The sequence below is a fragment of the Chlorocebus sabaeus genome, chromosome 22 (assembly GCF_047675955.1).
Source record: "Chlorocebus sabaeus isolate Y175 chromosome 22, mChlSab1.0.hap1, whole genome shotgun sequence".
NCBI classification, from domain to species: domain Eukaryota; kingdom Metazoa; phylum Chordata; class Mammalia; order Primates; family Cercopithecidae; genus Chlorocebus; species Chlorocebus sabaeus.
In genome coordinates this window covers 74164582-74186028 of record NC_132925.1, presented here as the reverse complement: position 1 = coordinate 74186028, position 21447 = coordinate 74164582, and the positions used below count along the sequence as shown (strand labels likewise).

The 21447-nt window shown below is 38.2% G+C and overlaps 1 protein-coding gene across 19 annotated transcripts in view; it reads right to left on the bottom strand.

Annotated features, from left to right (window-relative positions):
* MAGI1 (membrane associated guanylate kinase, WW and PDZ domain containing 1) overlaps positions 1-21447 on the bottom strand; it is a 675347-nt gene that overhangs the window by 254068 nt on the left and 399832 nt on the right. For all 19 annotated transcript variants that reach the window (XM_073009956.1, XM_007984898.3, XM_007984906.3 and 16 more), the window contains exon 2: positions 9278-9394. In XM_073009956.1, coding sequence (XP_072866057.1) covers positions 9278-9394 — 117 coding nt within the window. The remainder of the gene's footprint in view (positions 1-9277; positions 9395-21447) is intronic.

The window sequence follows — 21447 nt, the reverse complement described above, 5'->3', positions numbered from 1 at the left end:
TTAAAAATATATTATTCCTCATTCTCTTGACTCAAATGATTCTTGGGAAACTAAAACATCCTTTCCTTAAAATAAATAATACATGGTAAGGATACTGTGAAAACTTTCATGTACCTTCATAAATTGTCATGGAAATTGCTTTATAATTGCAACAAATCTTGATGAAAAATGTCAGCTAAAATTATAAAGCAATTAAATAAATTAACATGACTGCCAAATAGATATATTAGTATCCTACACTCAGCCAAAGACTAATCCATATGTTATTAGGAGGAGACTCTTTTTTACAATTTAATATGTTAATTTTTAAAAATGGTCTTTAAGGTGATGGCAGGCAGAAAAATAAACCAAGAGCTTGGACTCTGGAGGTGGTTAGAACTAGGTTTGAATCTTGAGTTCCATCATTATCAAACTGTGCCTCCTTGGAGATGCCACTACCTAAGCTCTCCACACCTCAATTGCTGCACTCATACTGCAGAATACAGAATACAGGTCTGATAACACTACACCCTGCAGGGTTCAGAGAAGGTTAACAGAGACAAAGCTTGTAAATCACTTAGCACACTGCTTGGTGCATACAGTAAGTGCTCAATTAATGACAGACGTTATTATTAAGTGGTGAGGTCTGGTCTAACATGTTTTCATAAGAAGATTATAAATTACCACAACTCTAATTAAATTTAATCTAAAACTCCTTTGGCTTTCCCTTTTTCTACACCCCTGAGAACCTTAGAATAAAGAACACCAGCCAAACCATGTTTATTTGAATCTATTAGCAGACACACATAAATGAAGTCCAGTGTTACAAGCTTTTACATTTGTAATTTTTTTCCCCATTTTTTCTCCAATAGGACTCTATCCACTCAGCAACTATACAATGGCAATTAGGGTTAACAATGTATAATAAGAAATACAAAGACACAGAACATTGGGGAATTAGCTGATGCTGGGAAAAGGCAAAAAATGTGCTGTTTCAAGCATGCCTATTATTGGCTAAATCATCCAATTATTAATCTTCACTATATTCTTGCCTGGCATCTAGTGTTACACTCAACAAATGCTGGAAAGTCAGTTTTTTAAAACTTAGCTTGTTTAAAGAAAAAAAAAGAATCTTCGTATAAATAAGGCCTCAAAGCCTAAAGAGAAATTGAAAAGAGTGTTTGGGAAGTCATGCTAGAAAGGGAAGGGAAAGGGGTAAGGAAGAACAATCAGTCTTAACAGAGGGCCTATGAAGTGTCAAGCTCATGGCTGGGTGCATCCATACTTCTTGTAAACATCAGTAAAGATAAAGAGGAAACTGAGTCACAGGAAGCATGAGTAACCTGCCCAAGCCAACAAAACTGGTAAGTGGTAGAGCCTGCCAGCCTCTCAGGTCCACCACACGTGAAAGCCCATCACATCTGAATGTTCTAGACTCAACAAGACAAGCGCTAATGACACACAGGGGCAGGGCATGAGTCCAAGTGTACTATGCTGAATGGGCTCTGAAAGGTGGCCTGAAGATGCTGAAGGGCCTTTCCAGTGGTTCTCTTTTCCATTACATACACCATTGTGCCAAAGAAAACTAATAGTACAAATGGCTGTAAAATGCAGTGGTTTAAGATAATAACTTTGGGATCCATCAGACTGAAATCAAACTCAGCTCTGTAAGTGTATGTACTTGAGCCTCTCTAAATCTCATTTTCTTCATTGGAAAATGGATATAATAATAGCTTACACTTCAAAACATTAAGAGGATTAAAGGCAATAATGTTAAGTAATGTGTTTAACAGAGTTCCTGACACACTGGGCATACTTGATAAACAGGACTTGATTTTTTTAAAAAAAGTTATTAATTTTTAAATTAGAAAGCATGGTGTCAGATGAGTTATTCAGTCTCTCTACTCCCGCTTTACCTCATATGTAATGACAGTAATAACTACCACTAGCATCATAGTACAACTAGTCAAACAATATTTGTAAAGTACATAGGCTCTCTACTGACAAAGAGTGATGAATGCCAGCTGCCCTGTCTAGTGCAGAATTAAGAATTTCAGAACCGATCTTAAAGCTTTAAAAAATGGCTCTAGATAAGCTCTAAGGAGAAGGATACATAAAATACATAAGATGAAAAACAGAAATAAAAATGAGTCAGGCATGGTGGCATGTGTCTGTAGTTCCAGCTACTCTGGAGGCTGAGGTGGGAGGATCACTTGAGCCCAGGAGTTGGAGGCTGCACTGAGCTATGATCATGCCACTATACTCCAGCCTGGGAGACAGAGTGAGACTGTGTCTCAAAAAATAAACAAACAAACAAACAAATAAATAAATAAATAAATAAATAAGAAAAAGAAAAAGCAACACAGAAAAAGGAAAGTAAGGTAGCGTATCAACAGAAGTATCTGACATGGACTAGAATAAACAACACCTTGTAATAAATGGCACAATCCACCGATCACAATGTCACTTTTATTACTGACAAAAGCACAATGGAGAAAATGGCTTTAGATCTTTGTTAACAAGGGGATTGTTAATAAATCACCCCCAAAATTACACTACCAAACCCATTCCACAGCAAATCTCAAAACCACTGTCTTCCCTGTGAGGTCCACCCAAAGAAGATTTCCAGCAAGGATGGACAGTGAATGCACGCTTCCCTGGGATCAGATAGAGCCCCCAAGAGAACAGGAATTGTCATGGTCAGGAATTTCCAGGTCCCTCTCATAAGCTCACTGACAGGAAAGCTCACTTCTCCCCTGGCAAGAGGGAAATAGAGATTCCACACTTCAATGCTCCTGAAAGGGCACACTGCAGAAATGCCAAGTGGTTTTCTGCTCTGAGTTGTCACAAATATGGGGGATGCTGCTGGCATTTATGAGGAGGGTTCCAGGGATGCTCCAAGTTCCTCAATGAATAAAACTCCAGAATAACAAAGAAGCTTCCTGCTTCCCTCAGCACCTTCCAGTGCTCCATCGGAGAGTCCCATGGATAAAAATGTGTTTACAGTTAACTGAGCCCATACTCTGGCTCCAAATCACACCTAAACAAAAAGTATTGTTATCTAGTCTCATGATTTTTTCATTTGGCACAAAACTCCTTGCCTGGACTATTACCTTACTTTGTGAAACATAAATCATAGCTCACCTTATACATGGTGAAATAGGAAACTATGTATAAGCAGTGCAGTGATGCCCTTGACACAGTAACACCCTTGACGTGGGCAATCTGGTGTTTAAAGTGATTTCTATGTACACAGTTTGTGCTAAACATCATGAGGAGTATAAAAACAAATCAAAAGTATAAGAAGTCATTGCTATCCATGAATGTCCTCTGTTGGAACATCCTCTTACACAGGATATTTTGGACAGAACCACATTTAAAGTCACAAATATATGATGGACAAGGGAACCTCATACCACAGCAAGAACTTCTTTGTTCCAATGCTTGTCTTCTTAAAGGAAGCCCAATAGCAAACCAATGCATAGCAAATAAGTTTCAATGGAGAAGGACAGGTGTAAGCAGTCAAGGGGTGGGTCAGGAGGTGGGAGGAGTCCCCGTATCATAGACAAGCCAAGGGCACATGGGAAAATACAGTCATGATGGGTAGAAGAGAATGGGAGAAAAAGAGTAGAAAGCTGATCAAGATAAATGTTTTACATTATAAGCAACAAACATCTGTGGTTAAATACAAAAGGGGTAGAGTCGAAGAGTTCAGATCCTTAAGAGTTTGTGTACTTTAGATGAAGTTAAAGTTAGAGATGACATGATAGAGAGAAAGAAAGGGAAAGAGAGAGATATCATGACAGAGAATCTGGTACACAGTAGGTGTCCAAAAGCTGGAGAACTATTGCTATTGTTAGTAGTCATAGTTTTGCCACAGGCTAGACTTTGCAAAGGCTAAAGCAATCCTTTCAGACAGCCCTTACTTTACATAGAGGACAACGGCAGAGAAATAGCAATAGAGAGAAAGTTTCCAGTGACCTTTATCTCTTTATCTGATCAGTCCTATGATGTTTGCAGAACTCTCTAGCTCACGAATTATGACCAGAAGCATTCTACCAGTGTCCAATACAACCTGAACACGTATGCACATTCCAGGAGACAAACTATTTTTCAGCATCCAGTTCTTTATCCTGGACGCTTGCTGACAAATAGGTCTAGTTTATGTCATCAGCTCTAATTGTCAAAGATCACAGGAAAAGGGGTTGATTTTAGGCAAGCCATACTGGAAACAACTATGCTTAAGAGAAAACTGTAAGTTCAAATAGAACTAATGGTAATTTGTGGCCCCATTTAAAATAATAGACAATGTTAGCAGATGCTAAAATGCCCGTTTGAATATAGCTATCGTATAAAGATCAGTATCACCTATGTTTACCACATCAAATTTAAATTGCCTTGTAGATCAAACACACGTAATCCCTCTGTGAAGTCCTTTAAGTCAATGATCAATACCTCTTAGACTGGTTACAATGGTCTCAGTATTGGGAAGAGCCTTGATGAACAAAGTGTTAAGCTGGAGAACAAAACTGACTTATCCTTTCCTCTTTTAGGCAACCTTTGCTTGAAAAGAAAGATGACAGTTGAGCCTAGAAAAGTGAAGAGGAATGGGAGGGGCATTGTTCAGCATTCCAGAGAACCGGCACTACTGGATGAGCTGTATCTCGTTTTGACAGCAGCAGTATAGTAAATGACAAGCCCTGTCAGGTAATGCATTTATCTTCATGGGAAAAGCGGCCATTCCAAAGCAAGAATCTCAGATGTTGTCACATCAGCTAGGATAAGAAGTCATAAAACAGGAAGGCTATCATTGCAGGAGGTACGGTGATATCTAGACTACAATTAGGAGGAGCTGTGAACGGGCACTCCAGCTCCAAGCTCATGGGAGCTCTGACATTCTTCTTGTGTGCCTCGATTACCAGCCACATAATTAGTGAAATCCTTATCAGTCATCTATGACCTTTTTTGGGGCTCAAGACTCTGACCTTCTTTTTATGCTGAAAGTCTTAGGGTCAAAGCAATTCTGCTGTTTTTCTCAAATGCTAAGTAAGGAAGAAAAAAATAAAAGAAGAAAAACAAAGAACATCTTTCTCCATTTCTTCATTTGTTCATTTGTTCAACAAATATTTATCCTATAGTCCAGGCACAAACCTAGGAGTGGCCTGGTCACTCAGTTAGATATGCTGCCTGACTCCTGAAAGTTGGAATCTAATTAGAACAGGCAGGCACGCAGCAGGCACTACAATCAGGCACAAAAAAGGCATGAAGGAAGTCACAGAGTGTGGCTTGGGGAGTGGGGAGGACGGCAACAGGCCCAATCTGCAGAAGCAACGGAGGACTTCGTGGAGGAAGTGGCATCTGGCTAAAACTTAAAAAGAAGACTGTGAACTGGTCAGATAGATAAGTGGCGGAATAGGAGAAAATAATATGTACCCATTTATAAGAAGACACAGTGTGTTTGGAAGATGAAGTTTGTAGGGTTGAAGCGCAGACTGGGAGGGGTTGGGAATGTGAACAAAACTAGAGGGGGAGAAAGACAGAAATATTAGCTAGATGGTTCTGAGGAATGAGAGAAGTAGGTATGTTTACAAGCATTGCAAACCCATTTATTATGGTTTTCTATAGGCACACAAAGAAAAGATCTAATGGAAAATAAGATAAACCTAGATATGCTAAGAAAATCATGTAATGATTTTTCTGAATCTAAATCATTAATTAAAATTATATTGTACATACCAGTGAATTACTTGAACATCAGAGAGAATATACTTATTTTTAAGGTATTATGCCTGCCATTGCTCCCAACCCCAAGACAGAAAATGTCATTATTTTAAACAACTAGAGCTCTAAATTCAGCCATCAGAAATATTTTTTCCTTTTACTCTCAATAGTCTGTATATTACTCTAATCAGGCTATTACTAATAATACCCAACTTGGGAGTTACAAAGAACTGGTTTAACCCTGACCATGCTACTTGCTGTGTGACCTTAAGCAAACTAGTAACCTCTCAGAACCTGTTTCCTTTAATAAAACTCACCTTATAGGATTGCTATGTGTATCTGATAAGACAACGGTTGAGTCAGTACTACTATTTCCATTTTACTGAAGAGTCAGCGAGATTCAGAGAGGTTATGTGACTTGTACCAGGCCACACAGCCAGCAGAGCAGCCCTCAGACTTCACAGCAGGCTCCTGAACTCATTCTGCAACTGCATCTCTTTTCTGTTGAGGTTTTTCTAGGGGTATTTTCAATGGCAAATATAATTAAATTTCAACTAACATACCCTTTCTTCTTACTGTAGAAATAATAAAAGTTCTTGAATAAAGGGAAAATAAAAGGGGAGTCGAGAATAATAATAATCGTAACAAAAATAGCACTGGATGAACACTTTAAATGGGTAAATTGTATGGTATGTGAATTATATCTCAACAACACCGTTACAAATTTTGAAAAGTAAAATAGCAGCAGATGAGAAATTAGTAATGCAGCATTTCAAATGGTACAATTTTGAGAAAGTTCAATTTTGTTGCTTCATCTCTGGCCAATAAAACAGGGGTGCTATTATCTGCATTTCCTCTGCCAGAGAATTAAGATAAACTGAGCCCTAAGTGGTAAAGTGTGTTATGATGCACATACAGCTCCAATACATTAAGACAACACTAAAAATAACCTGAGAGTGAAGGAGCTTTATTTCTTCATTGCCAATGACCCATGAGCCTCCTAAAATGTACAGGGAAAGAAGTCTACCCCCACTGCAAGCACCTGTTCATGAGGTCATCTCTTCTCGAAATACTGAAGTCACTGAAATGTCAGTGGCAGGAAGTTCTGGAACGTACAGATTACACGAGCCTATTTCCCTGCAGCACAGTTACATCATCATCAAGAGAATCCATTCCCCAGATCCACGGCTTCCTAATCCATTAGCACAACAGGCTGGTGGAGAGCTTGGCTTTCCCAGTCACATGGGCCAAAGAATCAAAATAAACACAAATGTGGCCAGAGGAACACAAGTCGAAAGAATCCCAAGTCAGCCCCAGTCTACTCATGTTCAAAGGCACACACGCTCCACCAGACTCCAAAACAGACCTCTTCTGAATTTCCTTCCCATTTTATGAAGGAAGTGTAAAATGGTTACCTGTTTTCTCTTTTAGTAGGAACACCATTTCTGCTTTCCAAATTCCTGATTTACTGGTTTCACAGCCATAAAACATCAATGCCAAGGGCTTTATACAAGCAAAAACAAACATGATTTTTCCACTGTTTTTAAAAGACAGAGGTCGTTTTTGCCCCAATTCCTACATAGTGGTAAGCTTAAAATCAAGCCATTTAGCTCACAGTCAGGTCCAATAAATCAGTGGAAAAAATAAACGGGAGAGCATGCCAAAATGTAACCATGGTAACACCACAGATGCATCAAGAAATAGTGCGCTCATTTGCTTCATCCCCATTTCTTAAATTGGAATCTAAGTAGGGGAAAAATCACACAGAGAACAATCATGATTCTGCAATTACTGATTTCTGCAAAATTGTATTCAACCTACTGTGCTGTAACTTCAGAGGCAGCTACAGGGCAGCTATGAAAACAGCCCTAGATGACATAAGAGTTAAAAAGACCAGATCTGCCACTTACTGACCCTCCCTGTGACTTTGTTTCTTCATCTGTAAAATGGGTGCCAAAGACTCCCAACTTCAAACTTCATTACTACAGGAGGAATGCCTGACAGTGCAGAAGAGGCAGGGCAATGATGAACTCAGGCGACTCAAAGTCCGGATCACCTTTGGCTTTCATTTTATTGGCTTCCTCATTGCCTCAGTTTCTTGATTTACAAAAATAGAATGCCCTAATCCCTGCCCCATCTATGTGATTAGCATTAGGAATTAATTATTATTAAGCCAAAATATAATACATTATTGTGAAGGTATTACCAGGATTACAGTTTACAACTTCAAAGCTAAAAGACTAAAAGAACTGAGGACCACAAGTTCACATTAACACATCATCACACTCCTCTCCGTCAAATGCAGCTTAGCCACTCCATGGACAGAGGCAATCTTGGGGCCCTGTCCCAAGTTACTTGTAGCAAACTTCTTTTCCTCTCAGAGCTTCTGTTTTATTTATGAGTAAAATAGAGAGCCAGGGGCTATTCTAGAACCTGATCTATGGAGGTTATCATCTAGAACTACAGTCTAAGTCTTTTCAAATCTACAGAATGCCTTAGATTAGTTCTGCTTGTTCTTTCACAGTAGTATCAGAAAACGTTAGCACTCTAGCATATCATTTGCAAGGCTTTTTTTTTTTTTTAAAGCAAACCATTTATAGCAAACAAAACATAGAAATAAACAGGGTACCTTGAATATAAAATTATTCCTCCTTTCTTTTGCTGTTTTAAAAAATGATATTTCTAGAAAAATAAATTCCAAACTTTGAAGGACTGGGTAATAGGAGAAAGAAAAATTCTAAGTAATGAAACCAGAATCATTCTTTCCTCGTATTTTAAAAGAAATTAAACCACCAGGAACACAGTGTGCCACAGCACAGTGAAACTTCACTACAATGGAGCTGCCAATTTGTCCACCCATACACAGACAGACAGACAGACAGACAGGCTGCTTTTCTTTACACAGACACTCTGCTTTCAGCGATCCTGTGTTCTGTGTCTTGTTTTTTCAGATTTGATGTAATCTAATGGTTTGGGGGTTTGGGATTTTTTTATCTGTGGAAATCATTTCTTCATACAAAATTATATAAAATCCTGACTTATGAATCTGATGAAGCTGACCAAAAGGAGAACCCTGGGAAGGAAGAAAGAGCCCACTGGAGTATTCTCTTCACTGGGGGTCTCCACAAAGGTCAGTCTGAAGGCCGCTGGCCCTGTCTACTCCATTAATAAGAGCAATGGTTAACATTTATGGAGGCTTACAGCACATCATTATCTTACAAAACGCCTTCTGTGCCTGATCTCATTGACTCCTCATAGCAGTTCCATGAAGCTGGTATTACTGACACGTCCTTTCCACTAATGCGAAAAGTGGGCCTTACAAAGGGTAGACAATTTGCCCCACATTACAGAGAAATGACTGAAACCCAGGCACACCACGACACTGTATTATTCAATTGTGATCATCAATTATAAATCAATTATGATTTACTTGAGTCAAGGAGTCACTCAGTAGGCAAGCCACCAGGTGTTCCACAATCAGTTGTTGAGATCTTTTTTCTCCCCTGGACCTTTCACACACACACACACACACACACACACGCACCCAGCAGTGAGATGCCAAAGTCTGGCTACTTACAAGGCACAGCATGGCGGTAAAGGTTATCCCTTATGGTCTGCTGGAGCTCATGATCAGGAGACCCCTTCTGGAACCGCTGATTGAGAAAATGTCGCAGGTCCTTGTTCAGCCTTCCTCCTGCAGGAAATACATAAAATAGACATACCACATCAACAACAGGGCCTCCTAGAAAAGGAGTAGCCAAGAACTGAGTGCGAGAAAGTCACAGGATGCAATTCTAGCCTGCCACCGCTAGTCATTAGGAGGATGTACTTTAGATTTTCCTCTGCTAGGGTAAAGTCAAGCAAGAATGTCATAAAGATAAAACAGCACTGGCAATGCATTAATTTGGAGCTCCTATCTCACATCATACTAGAAGGCCAAAATATCAAAAGTGTTTAACATAGGCTATTACATTTAAATATGTGCCATCGACACTTGTAGACCCTATTACTAGAAGCGTAAATTACTGAAACCTTAAAGAAGACAATCCAGCAATAACTATCAAATTATAAAATGTTCTTTGACCAGGGATTTGATTGGTAGGAATTTACTCTACAGGTATACTTGTAATCTCCTCAAATTTCCATGAGCATTTACTATAGTTTTTTAACTTTTTTTAATTTTTATTTTTTGAAATGGAGTCTCACTCTGTCACCTAGGCTGGAGTGCAGTGGCGCGATCTCAGCTCACGGGAACCTCTGCTTCCCAGATTCAAGCGATTCTCCTGCCTCAGCCTCCTGACTAGCTGGGGTTACAGGCACCCACCACCACACCCAGCTATTATTAGTAGAGACAGGGCTTCACCATGTAGAACAGGTTGGTCTCAAACTCCCGGCCTCAAGTGATCTGCCCGCCTCAGCCTCCCAAAGTGTTGGGATGACAGGTGTGAGTCACTGCACCTGGCCCTAATATAGCTTTTTTTAATGACAGTAAATAAATAAAAACAAAAACCTGGTAACAACCAAAAGGGAGCAATTAAAGCACAATTCATCCATATAACAACTACTTTTGCATAAGCTAGATTTTCATGGGTTGATATTGGGAGAAAATGTGTGGAACTGTGCATAATGCCTGATTCCTTTTCTGTAAAAATGAATTTGGAGGAGAGACTGGGTATTAATAGGAGGAATCATAAGAAAGTTTTAAAAGCAATTTCATTTAGGACAAAGGACTTGAGCTGGGGATAAATATGTAGACTTCACTCTTCATCACACAGACAGACAGACAGACATAGACATAGACACAGACATCTCCCTACCCTGTGTTGCTTTTCAAACACTAAATGTATGTTGCGTTGTTGTTGTTGTTGTTAAAGCATAGTTATCTAAGTTAGTCTGTATTTATTTCTTTGCAATTGTCTACACTTAACAGAACAAAAGAAAAGCTAAAAATATGATATTATCACAAAAATGTGTCATCGAAAAGAGACACATTTTAAAAACTCATAATCACAAATTACAGTCTACAGGATCAACAGAAGGCTTGTAGATCAACCTAACTAGCATTCACTCTTAATGGAGAAAGATGCTTCAATGACAGCTAAAACTAACTAGGCTGAGACTGTCTTTCCGTTTTTAGACAAGATACAAATTAGGTAAGAGCATTTTTAGCCTTAGAGAAACAATGCAGCAACCCAGGAGTCACGTGAGCTATAAAACTCATGTCTTCAAACAATAACTTCCCTATGGTCAAAAAGAGTAAATCATGAGGATGACAGTGATGGTTAAGATGATGGTATTTCCTACCTAGGGCAGGAAACTACTGATCTTTAACATCACGTTCAATATAAGATTCTGGCTACACCTGCTCATTTTGAAATAGATAATAAAACCCAGTTTGAGCTATTTTATTTGGTATTATATGTACTGTTTCAAGTGCTCAAAAGGAAAATACACATATTCAAACCAATCTTAAGTCATTCGATCTTTCATCAAGTATTTACTGAACGAAGATACCCCCATGCCATGCCACATGAACCTACCCCCCAAAAAAATCAGCACAAGGTTTGAACAGACAGTTCACAATGGAATATATGTGACTATTAAGCATATAAAAAGATGTTAGACATCCTTAGTCACTAGAGGAAAAATAAAATCACAATGAGATCCTATTAAATAACTACTTGAATAACAAAAATTAAAAAGACTGAAAATATCAAGTGTTGGCAAGGTTGTAGAGAAACGGGAACTCAAATATATTGTTTAGGAGGCATACAAAATGGTTCATCCTCTTAGGGAAACAATTTGTCAATATCTTAGAAATAGCCAAGTGATCCAACAATTCCACCGTTACTTACATAAGAGAAATGAAAACAAGTCCATAAAAAAAATCTTGCAGATGAATCTTCACAGCAACTTTACTTACAAATAGCCAAAAATTGGAAACAATCCAAATGTCCATCGGAAGGTGAATGAATAAGCAAACTGTGGTATAATCAAGCACTGGGGTGCTATACAGCAATTAAAAGAAACTACTAATGCATGCATTAATACTGATGAATCTCAAACACAGAATGTTAAGCAAAAGAAGTCAGATACAAAAGATAAAATATTGCATGATTTCATTCATATACAAAGTTTGGGGATGCACTAAAAAATTTGGAACGAACTAATTTATAGTGAGAGAAAACAGTTTTGTTGTTACAGAGAGCTGAAGGTAAGTAAAAACTAATTGCAAAGGGCATAAGGGAATAAGATCTATGGATCTATGGGTCTTTCCCATTGGGGAAAACAGGGTGAAGGACTTCTATATGATTTCTATACATGCAGGATTCCATACATGGGGCCTCTATATTATTTTTTGTAATATTATGTGAATATATAATATTTTCAACACCAGTTTTTTAAAATGGGGAGCACAAGGGAAGATTCTGGAGGAGATGCCAATATAATATTTTCTTTTTTTGAGATGGAGCCTCATCTTGTTGCCCAGGCTCGTGTGCAGTGGCACAATCTCAGCTCACCGCAACCTCTGCCTCCCAGGCTCAAGCGATTTTCATGCCTCAGCCTTCCGAGTAGCAGGGATTACAGGCATCTTCCACCATGCGTGGCGAGTTTTCATATTTATAGTAGAGATGGGGTTTTACCATGTTGGCCAGGCTGGTCTTGAACTCCACCTTCAAGTGATCTGCCCACCTCGGCGTCCCAAAGTGCTGGGATTACAGGTGTGAGCCACCACTCCTGGCCCCAATATAATATTCTTGATCAAGATTAATAACATGGGTTTATATATTTGTCAAAATTCACAGAACTATATACACAAACAAGTATGTTTTATTATATGTAAGCTATACCAATAAAATCGATTTCAAAAGTTTAAAATACATATAATGATTGGATGATTGGATGAGTGCTAGGTGTGAGTCAATGTTCAGGTTGCATAGTTCTCTCTTTAGAGAGTTGAAACGAAGGAAAAAGAAAGTAAATCTAGGTAGTTAAGCCAGACGTGCCTACTTCTGAATCCTGGTTCAACTGTTTATCAGCTGGTGAGTCTGAGCACAGGGTTTAATCTCTGAACCTTGCTTTCCTCAACTGTAAAAATAGAACACTGATGTAATATTAGCTCTGTCACAAGATTGTTGTGAGGATTAAATGGGACGATACATTCAGACAGTGCCTGGCAAAAAGAAAGCACTCAGTGAAAGATGGAAATTATAATTGTTATGTTGTTGAATGGATGATTGTTGAGGTGAGGGGCCAAAGAAAGAAAATCAGTCCAAACATGAACTCTTACTCTTTTAAGAAAAAAAAAATCCATGCAAACAAAATTTATTCTATTGGCTTAGAAATAGCTAGAAACAAAATAAAGACTTATGGAGATTTGGATGAAAGGATATTTCTAGTGTTTTTAGAAGTGAATAAAAATCTATTTGTGCTAAAATAGTGTAGACCTATGTAAACTCATTAACAAACATTTAGTGTGTGCTTAATATATTCCAGGCATTGTGCTGGAGCTGAAGTTCAGGAAATGAAATAAACTAGTAAGTCACTGATATGTGATATCTCAACCTGCTAACTCTAGCTTGAGGTATAAGGCGCTCTAGAAATTGAGTTAAAAAATAACGTTTACCAGCAAAATTCCCATTGCCTGCAATGTAGGGTTTTAAATTTCTCTTAGGTGACAAGAGTTCTTGACATTAAAAAGACACTAACAGTTATCATTTGAGCCACGGCAAAGATGTCTATGATATCCAAAATGCTTAAATCAAAAGCAACATTCCAAAGGAGTTTTCAGATATAATATCTTTTTATCACATATATAACAAAGATTTGTACATCCTTATGGATCATATGTGGTAACTATCAAGATAAACCAGGGGCATATAGATTGGAAAGCATTCTATTTTTTTTATTTTTCTGGAGACAGAGTCTCACCCTATCACCCAGGCTGGAGTGCATTGGTGTTATCATGGCTCACAGTAGCCTTGACCTTTCAGGCTCAAGCAATCCTCCAGCCTCAGCTTCCCAAGTAGCTGGGACTACAGGCATGCACCATTATGTCCAGCTATTTTTAAATTTTTGTAGATACAGGTTCTTGCTATGTTGCCCAGGCTGGTCTTGAACTCCTGGGCTCAAGCAATCCTCCTGTCTTAGCCTCCCAAAGTGCTGGGATTACAAGTGTGAGCCACCGTGCCCCACCTAGAAGGCATTCTTAAGTATAAGCTCTTGGTTTACACCTAAGCTTATACTCAAACTAACCAAGGTAGCTAGGGTTTATGGTCAACAAACTAAAACCCCCCTCTACTGCAGATGTGCAAAAGGACAGGGTTTACTATGCTGCCAGTTAACATTTACTTTGAGTTCCATCACATTTGGACATGAAAAGCCTCAACCTTCACATTTTATTAAAAATACTGTACATTTTGGCATCTAATATCAAATTAATTGCCAGTTATTCAAGGGACATATCTATAAATCGTCTCCTAATTTCAAGGGCAGTGAGCCAATAAAATAAGTTGGAAGACAGTTTGTCATAGCATCTTCACTTTCTCTGAAATTCAAGATTTGTTTTGTAAATAGAAAAGAGAATATAGGTCAGAAATACAGTCATACACCATATAGCAAAGTTCCAGTCAAAGCCATATGTACCATGGGTCCAAAATTACAACACTGTATTTTTTCTGTACCTTCTCTCTGTTTGTATATGTTTAGATTCACAAATACTTACCACTGTGTTACAAATGCCTACAGTATTCAGGAAAGTAACACGCTGTGCAGATTGTAGCTTAGGAGCAATGGGCTATACTATATAGCATAGGTGTGTGTAGTAGGCTATACCAACTGGGTTTATGTAAGTGCACTCTGTGATGTGTGCACGACTAAATCACCTAAGACCACATTTCTCAGAACGTATTCCAGTCATTATGCAACATACGACTATATGTAGAGCTTTTTCCAAGAAAGGGGTTCAGAGCTTAATGTAAGACAATTTTATATCTTAACTGGGGAAAATGGGGCTTAGATGCTCTCTTGATCTGCCATTATTTTATATTTCTGTATCTTATCTCTATACATCTGGAATTCTGTGTCTTTTACATTTACAGCAATATAACTCTGCTTTTTTTCACCCATATGAGTTTACAGAATGTTAATCACGTTTGATGGATGTAATTTTTGTTATTTTAAATGTTGTATAAAATTTAATATTAAAATAAACCGAAATATATTTATCCTTCATAGAAAATTAAGCTATTTCCAATATAAACAATGCTGCTATAAAAGTCTCTGTAATGCCTCCCTCCCCCAACTTTTTTTTTTTAGCAAATGTGTGGGGTTTTTCTCTTTAGATTATCTAAACCTAAAAGTGGACATAGATATCTTCGATTTACTTTAATATTTTTGAATTCATCCCCAAAATGGTGGTACCAATTTGCCTTTCCATAAATAGTTTTGGCAGTCCTGTTTTCCCACACTTAGGCCAACACTTGCTATTGTCACTATCTTTCAGGTCCCCAAAACCACTCCCGACCGGATGATTCACTAAGAAGATTCAGAGGACTCGTTATATAGTTGTACTCATGGCTATGGTTTATTCTAGCAAAAAGATACAAAGTGAAATCAGCAAAGGAAAAAGCCTCACAGAACAAAGTTCAGAGAAAATCTGTGTTAAGTTTCTAAGTGTCCTCTCCAAATGGCATCACATAGGACACATGTACATCCCCCAAAGAAACCATGTGAAAAGCTGCCCACGAGAGAAGCTCCTTAGACACCCAGGGCCCAGGGCTTTTACTGGGAGTTGGTCAGGTAAGCAGCCTTTGCCTGGCACAAAATAAATCTCCAGACTCTCGGGAAAAAAAAGTATAAATGATAGCATTTGGGCATACAGTCTAGACATAGTGAGTCACTCTTATCGGTTATTAGAATAGAAGAAATTCTCTGAAATGCAAGTTCCCAGATGCCAGCCAAGGGCCACCTTAGCATTCCATCCAGCTGCCACTAACTCTTTTCTGCACATTCCAACTTTATAAATGTTTCCTAATCTACTAAATATAAAATGATATCTTGGTGTTATATTAATTTATAATTACTGATTACAACTGAGACTGAACATTCTATTATAGTTTTTAAATTGTCTTTTATGTTTTCCTTTCTGTGACTTGCCTGTTCACATTTCTTGTACGTTTTCCTATTAGGTTATCTAGTTATTCTTGATAAAGAGATATTCTTACATATTCTGGATAGGGTTCCGTTAGCACTTACTTATGGTATAAATTTTTCCTGTCATTATTTAAACATAAAATGATCCCCTAATATAACTGAGATGTGTCGCTTCTCCAAATTTTTCTCTCACCTGCTAGAGAGTTTTCGGCCAACTCTTATCAGAAGCATCTTTTCAAGGTGATGGATGATGAGGGGACCCTGCTTGGACTGATCTCTACCTCCTAGGATAGAGATCCGAAAAGGAATGTTGCTCAGTAGAAAGAATCTTTGTGGTCAAGAAACCAGGTTTCCTGAGGGAACACTTTGCAGTCTTCTTAATGTACCCATCTGTGACCGAGAGGGCAGAATACAATTCCCTGTCTGTATTACATGAGCTCCACAGCTACATCCACATCCAGAAGGTCGAAGAATGGTATTTCATTACAATTAGAATTGACACTGAAATACATTTCAAATTGTCAATGCTGAGGAGAACTTGCATAAGGATTCTGAACTGATCACGCTTTCAGGTGATTCTGCTTTAGCACACAATTTCTTCAAAAAATGATTATAGTTGTAGGAAAAGTCCATTTATTAGGGCAACAACAAATGGTTTATACTGCAGTGGAGCTATTACAGCAAAAAAAAAAAAAAAAAAAAAAAAAATCCATCAGTTCAGCACTTCAGTTTTATAAAGAATAGGATTTTTTAAACACAAAATTACAAATTGAAAAACAAATTAACTTGTTTTATAGTCACTCGAACTCACAACCCAAAATTCAATTAAGTGACCTTGTCTGAAAAGGATGTTTGCTACTTGTTTTTTCTAATATATTTTCTACAATTTTTTCTTATTGTAAAAGCAATATAAATCACTGGAGAGTTACCCTTTAATGGGTGTGGAGTTACAGTTGTGGATGCTGAAAAAGTTTTAGAAATGGAAGTTGGTGACGGATGCACAACAATGTAAATGTACTTAACGCTACAAAATCACACACTTAAAAAAGGAAAAAACAGTCAGCTTTATGTTGTATATATTTAACCACAATAAAAAAGCAATATGAATTAATCACAAGATTTTAAAAATACACAAAAGTACAACAAAGGAAGTTAAAATAACCTGTGACTTCATTTACAGCACAATTAATATTTTGGTATGGTCTCCTCTGTATGCCTACGTACCTATAAACATACACGCGCATTTATAATACACTTATACATTTGGGGAGTTTCATTCACTAATTCAACATGTATTTATTAAGTGCCTAGAGCTAAACACCCTGTGACCCCTGAGGATGCAATAAAGACAACACAGAGCCCCTGAGCAGCAGGGTACATGCCTGCTTTAGGAAGGATGAACAGAGATGACCTCCAGGCAGAGGCCATTGTTAAGGTGAGAACTAAAGAAGGATGAGAGGCTAGCTAGGTCTGCAAAGTGTTGGAGAAAGAATATTCCAGGCAGAGTGAAGAGCATGTGCAAAAGTTTTAGAAGTAACAAGCAAGAGGTTGGTATGCTAGAGAAACAGCATGAAGCTCCAACAGAGGGTGTCTCAGGTTGAGGTTAAAAAGAGAAGCACTAGTGGATAATGAAAAATGTGATATCTATACACCAGGGAATACTACTCAGCCATAAAAAGGAACAAAATAATGTCTTTTGCAGCAACTTTGATGAAGCTGGAGGCCATTATTCTAAGTGAAGCAATGGAAAGCCAAATACCATATGTTCTCACTTATAAGCAGGAGCTAAGCTATGAGGACAAAAAGACATACAGAGTGATATAATGGACTTTGGGGATGTAGGAAGGGAGATCGAGAGGGGGGTGAGGGATAAAAGACTACACACTGGGTGCCATGTGCACTGCTCGGTGACAGATGCACTAAAATCTCAGAATTCACCACTAAAGAACTCATCCATATAACCAAAAGCCACCTGTACCCCAAATACTATTGAAATTTTTGAAAAGAGAGAGAGAGAAGCAGTGGCCAGACAATTGTGTGCCTTGCAGGCCATGATAAAGAGCTTGCATTTTATTCTACATGTGTAAGAATGCACTGACAGGATTTGAGTCATGGAGGTAGAGGACATGATCTAAATATCGAGGTTTCTTTTGCAGTTGTGTAGTGTGTATGCCCACACAGGGTCATGTGTAGAGGCGAGAGTCAGAAGAAGCCAGTAGAGCTGATCACACAATCTTAAAGTGGCCTGGACTAAGAGAGTGTCTGGGAAGAAGGGCAGGAAGGGGCAGAGAAGAGATGTAATTTAAACCTGGAACTGATATGGTTTGGCGACATGATGGAGGAAGACACCACATGCAATGGAGTCAAAAAGGAAACCAATGTTTGTGCTTAACTAGTAATGAACAGCTTTGAGTGGAATACAGAGATCTATTAGGTATCTATTAAGTATAGGATGTGTGGGATCATGCCACATATGTGGATTTATATCTACATTTTCTAACAAATAATTCATAAGCATTTGCAATATTACTGCTCAAAAATATACTTTTAAGGGCTATGTAGTATTTTATCTCATCAATTCATCACAACGTATTTAACCTATTATCAATTAGTAGGCATAAAAATTGTTTCTACTTTGATTATCCTCCTTGCACAAAATCGATCTGCGTACTTCTGATTATTTTCTTGAGATCTTTGAAGTGGAGATATTGGAACAAAAAGCACAAAAATGTTTAAGGTCCTTGATACAAATTCCCTCCAGAAACATCGTTATTAGCTTTCCTTTATCCAGTTTTATCTTAAATGGCTCCAAAATACGTACATAAACTCACGGCAATATTATGAGCTTCATGTTAATAGACATTTGTGGCTGGATGCGGTGGCCATGCCTGTAACCCCAGCACTTTGGGAGGCTGAGGTGGGTGGATCACAGAAGGTCACATGAGGTCAGCAGTTTGAGACCAGCCTGGCCACTATGGTGAAACCCTACCTCTACCAAAAATACAAAAATATTAGACAGGCTTAGTGGCAGGCTCCTCTAATCCCAGAGACTTGGCAGACTTGGGAGACTAAGGCAGGAGAATCGCTTGAACCCGGGAGGCAGAGGTTGCAGTGAGCCAATATTATGCCATAATGCTGTAATAAAAAACTTTAAACATAAAATTTGCTAAAATTTCCTAGAAAGAGAATTACTAGATTGATGAGTATATTATTTTAAAGGTTCTTGATAAATACTCACAAAATGCTTTATATAAAGGTTATGGCAGTTTCTACCAAATCTGGAAGACATTCAACATAACTCACCTGACAATTACAGTGTCAAAATGAGAATAATTTTTCACATTTTACTTACGGTTTTTAAAAATTTTTCTACCAATAATTTGAACAGATGTCAACAATGTATTAAAGAGACTACACAATGGTAAAACTGTTCCCTTCATTTTGAGAAACTACTTGTTCCAGTAAGAAAATTAATTTGGAGAATGGCTTAGTGAGAAATAATGAATGACTGTCATGATCATATTTATTCAACTAAAAAACCAAAACCTCTCACATCTAAAAAAATACACAAACAAAGAACATTCAGCGGGCCTGTCTTTATACAATTACTTCTAACCTCCCTTCTCTAAACATTCAATTGGTCTAGGTCAGGGGTCAGCAAAATATTTCCATAAAAAACGAAGATAACAACTATTTTCCAGCCTTCATAGTGCATATGAACTCTATCCAACTGCTCAATTCTGCTTCTGTAGTGTGAAAGCAGCCAGTGACAACATGTACATGAAGTTGTTTTTCAATGAAAGTTTATTTACAGAAAGAGGTAGTAGATTTGCCCCTTGGGACACAGTTTGCTAAATCCTGGTCTAGATGTTGGTTCTGCCTCTCCAGGTAAGGAATTCTCCTTAAGTAATTGTTGGGGTAGAGTTCAAGCAATACTTGGTGTGGAGGTGGAGGGTGTTCATTGTCTCCCAGGTTAGTCTAAGCCAGTGGTTCTCTAAGTATGGTCCCGTGAGACTGGCAGCAGTAGCAATACCCAGAAACTTACATGAAATAAAAATGACTGGTCTCTACCCCAGGACTTGATAGAATTAGAAATTCTAGGGGTGGAGGGTCAGCAATCTGTGTTTTAACAAGCCTTCCAGATGATTCTAATATCTGCTAAGATTTGTAGACCAATGGTCTGAGCCACACCAAAAGCCCCCTAATGGAATATGGGGAGCTAGGCTTTATTTCTCACAGCAGGTCCTCATCTCTCGCTACTCTCAAGTGCTGCCACCCCCCACTATGGGGCTGCCAATAACAGGCACACACCACACATGACTACAGACTGTGGGTACCTCATCACACATGCAGAGATGGAAGCTATTCCCCGAGTGGTACAAAGACTATTGTTCTTTTAGTCATGTTTCTATAAAAGTTAAAAAATATAAATAAAAAAGAAACGTGTGGTGAGTGTGATGTGAGAGAGAGGCTGCGAGACAGATTTATGTATGCTGATGAAGCTCAAGAAGCTACTATTTACATTTAACTCCCCGCATGAGCAAGCATGAAACATTTTGCTAGCACTTCAGGAAATTCGCTTTATTATCATTTTCTGCCTGCCTTCTCTGTTCTTTTCTCTTGGTGAATCTTTTTATTATAAATTTCATCCCACAGTGAGAAAAAATTTGAATTAAGCATGGAAAGAAAAGCAAGCTTAAGTTTAAATTCCATCATCTTGATTTTTTCATTATTTACAGCCTTTGGTGGTTCTTGTATTTATTCCAGTTAAACTAAGATAGTGGAATAACATCTGTTCAGAAAAAAATAAACAAAGGATTTATATACAAAAAGCAGAAAGACAATGTTCCCCTATTGGTAAAGTAATATAGCTGATGTGAGCTTACGGCATGCTCTCATAAACAGCTGCATGGCCTCACCAAAAGCTGAAATCAAGTGTCTCTACATTCAGAATGCTGAGTGGACTCTAAAGACACAGGTGTCTGTGCCCTTCAAGAATACTCCAAATTCTTGAAAAGATACTCTATTAGAATTCTAACTGGACCAACTGGACTCGAGATGACAGTGAACATTTATTAAGCACTTTCAATGAGCCAGATAGCAGTACTAAGCAATAACTGTATAATCCTTACTCCCACCCACTGAGATTGCTAGTCTCATTTTACAGAAGCATAAACTGAGGCTCAGAAGCTGCCCCATGACCCAGGTAGCAACCAATGGAGGAGATGCAACTCAGATCCGGGGGAGTATGACTGTCTGTGTTCTTGACCAGAGAGGTCTAGGAAAGGTTCACAATCAGAATGATGATAAAGACAAACCAGGAAGCACCAGCATAGAAAATAAAAGCAAAAAACCAACACATATTCTTTCTATATTTAAGTTCTTGAACTTGCAAAGGTTTTTAAGACAATTTCTGCTTCTGGAAAGTCTCCCAAAAGCATAGTTGGTGTTGTGGAAATTTGTTGATATGATCAATGTCCCCACAGAGTGTGTTTCTTTCAGTAGTACATGGTTAAGAGAGCTGAACTTCAAGCGAGGCTTGATTAGTTCAGATCCAGGCCCCAAATTCACCAGCTTGCCTGGGGCATGTTG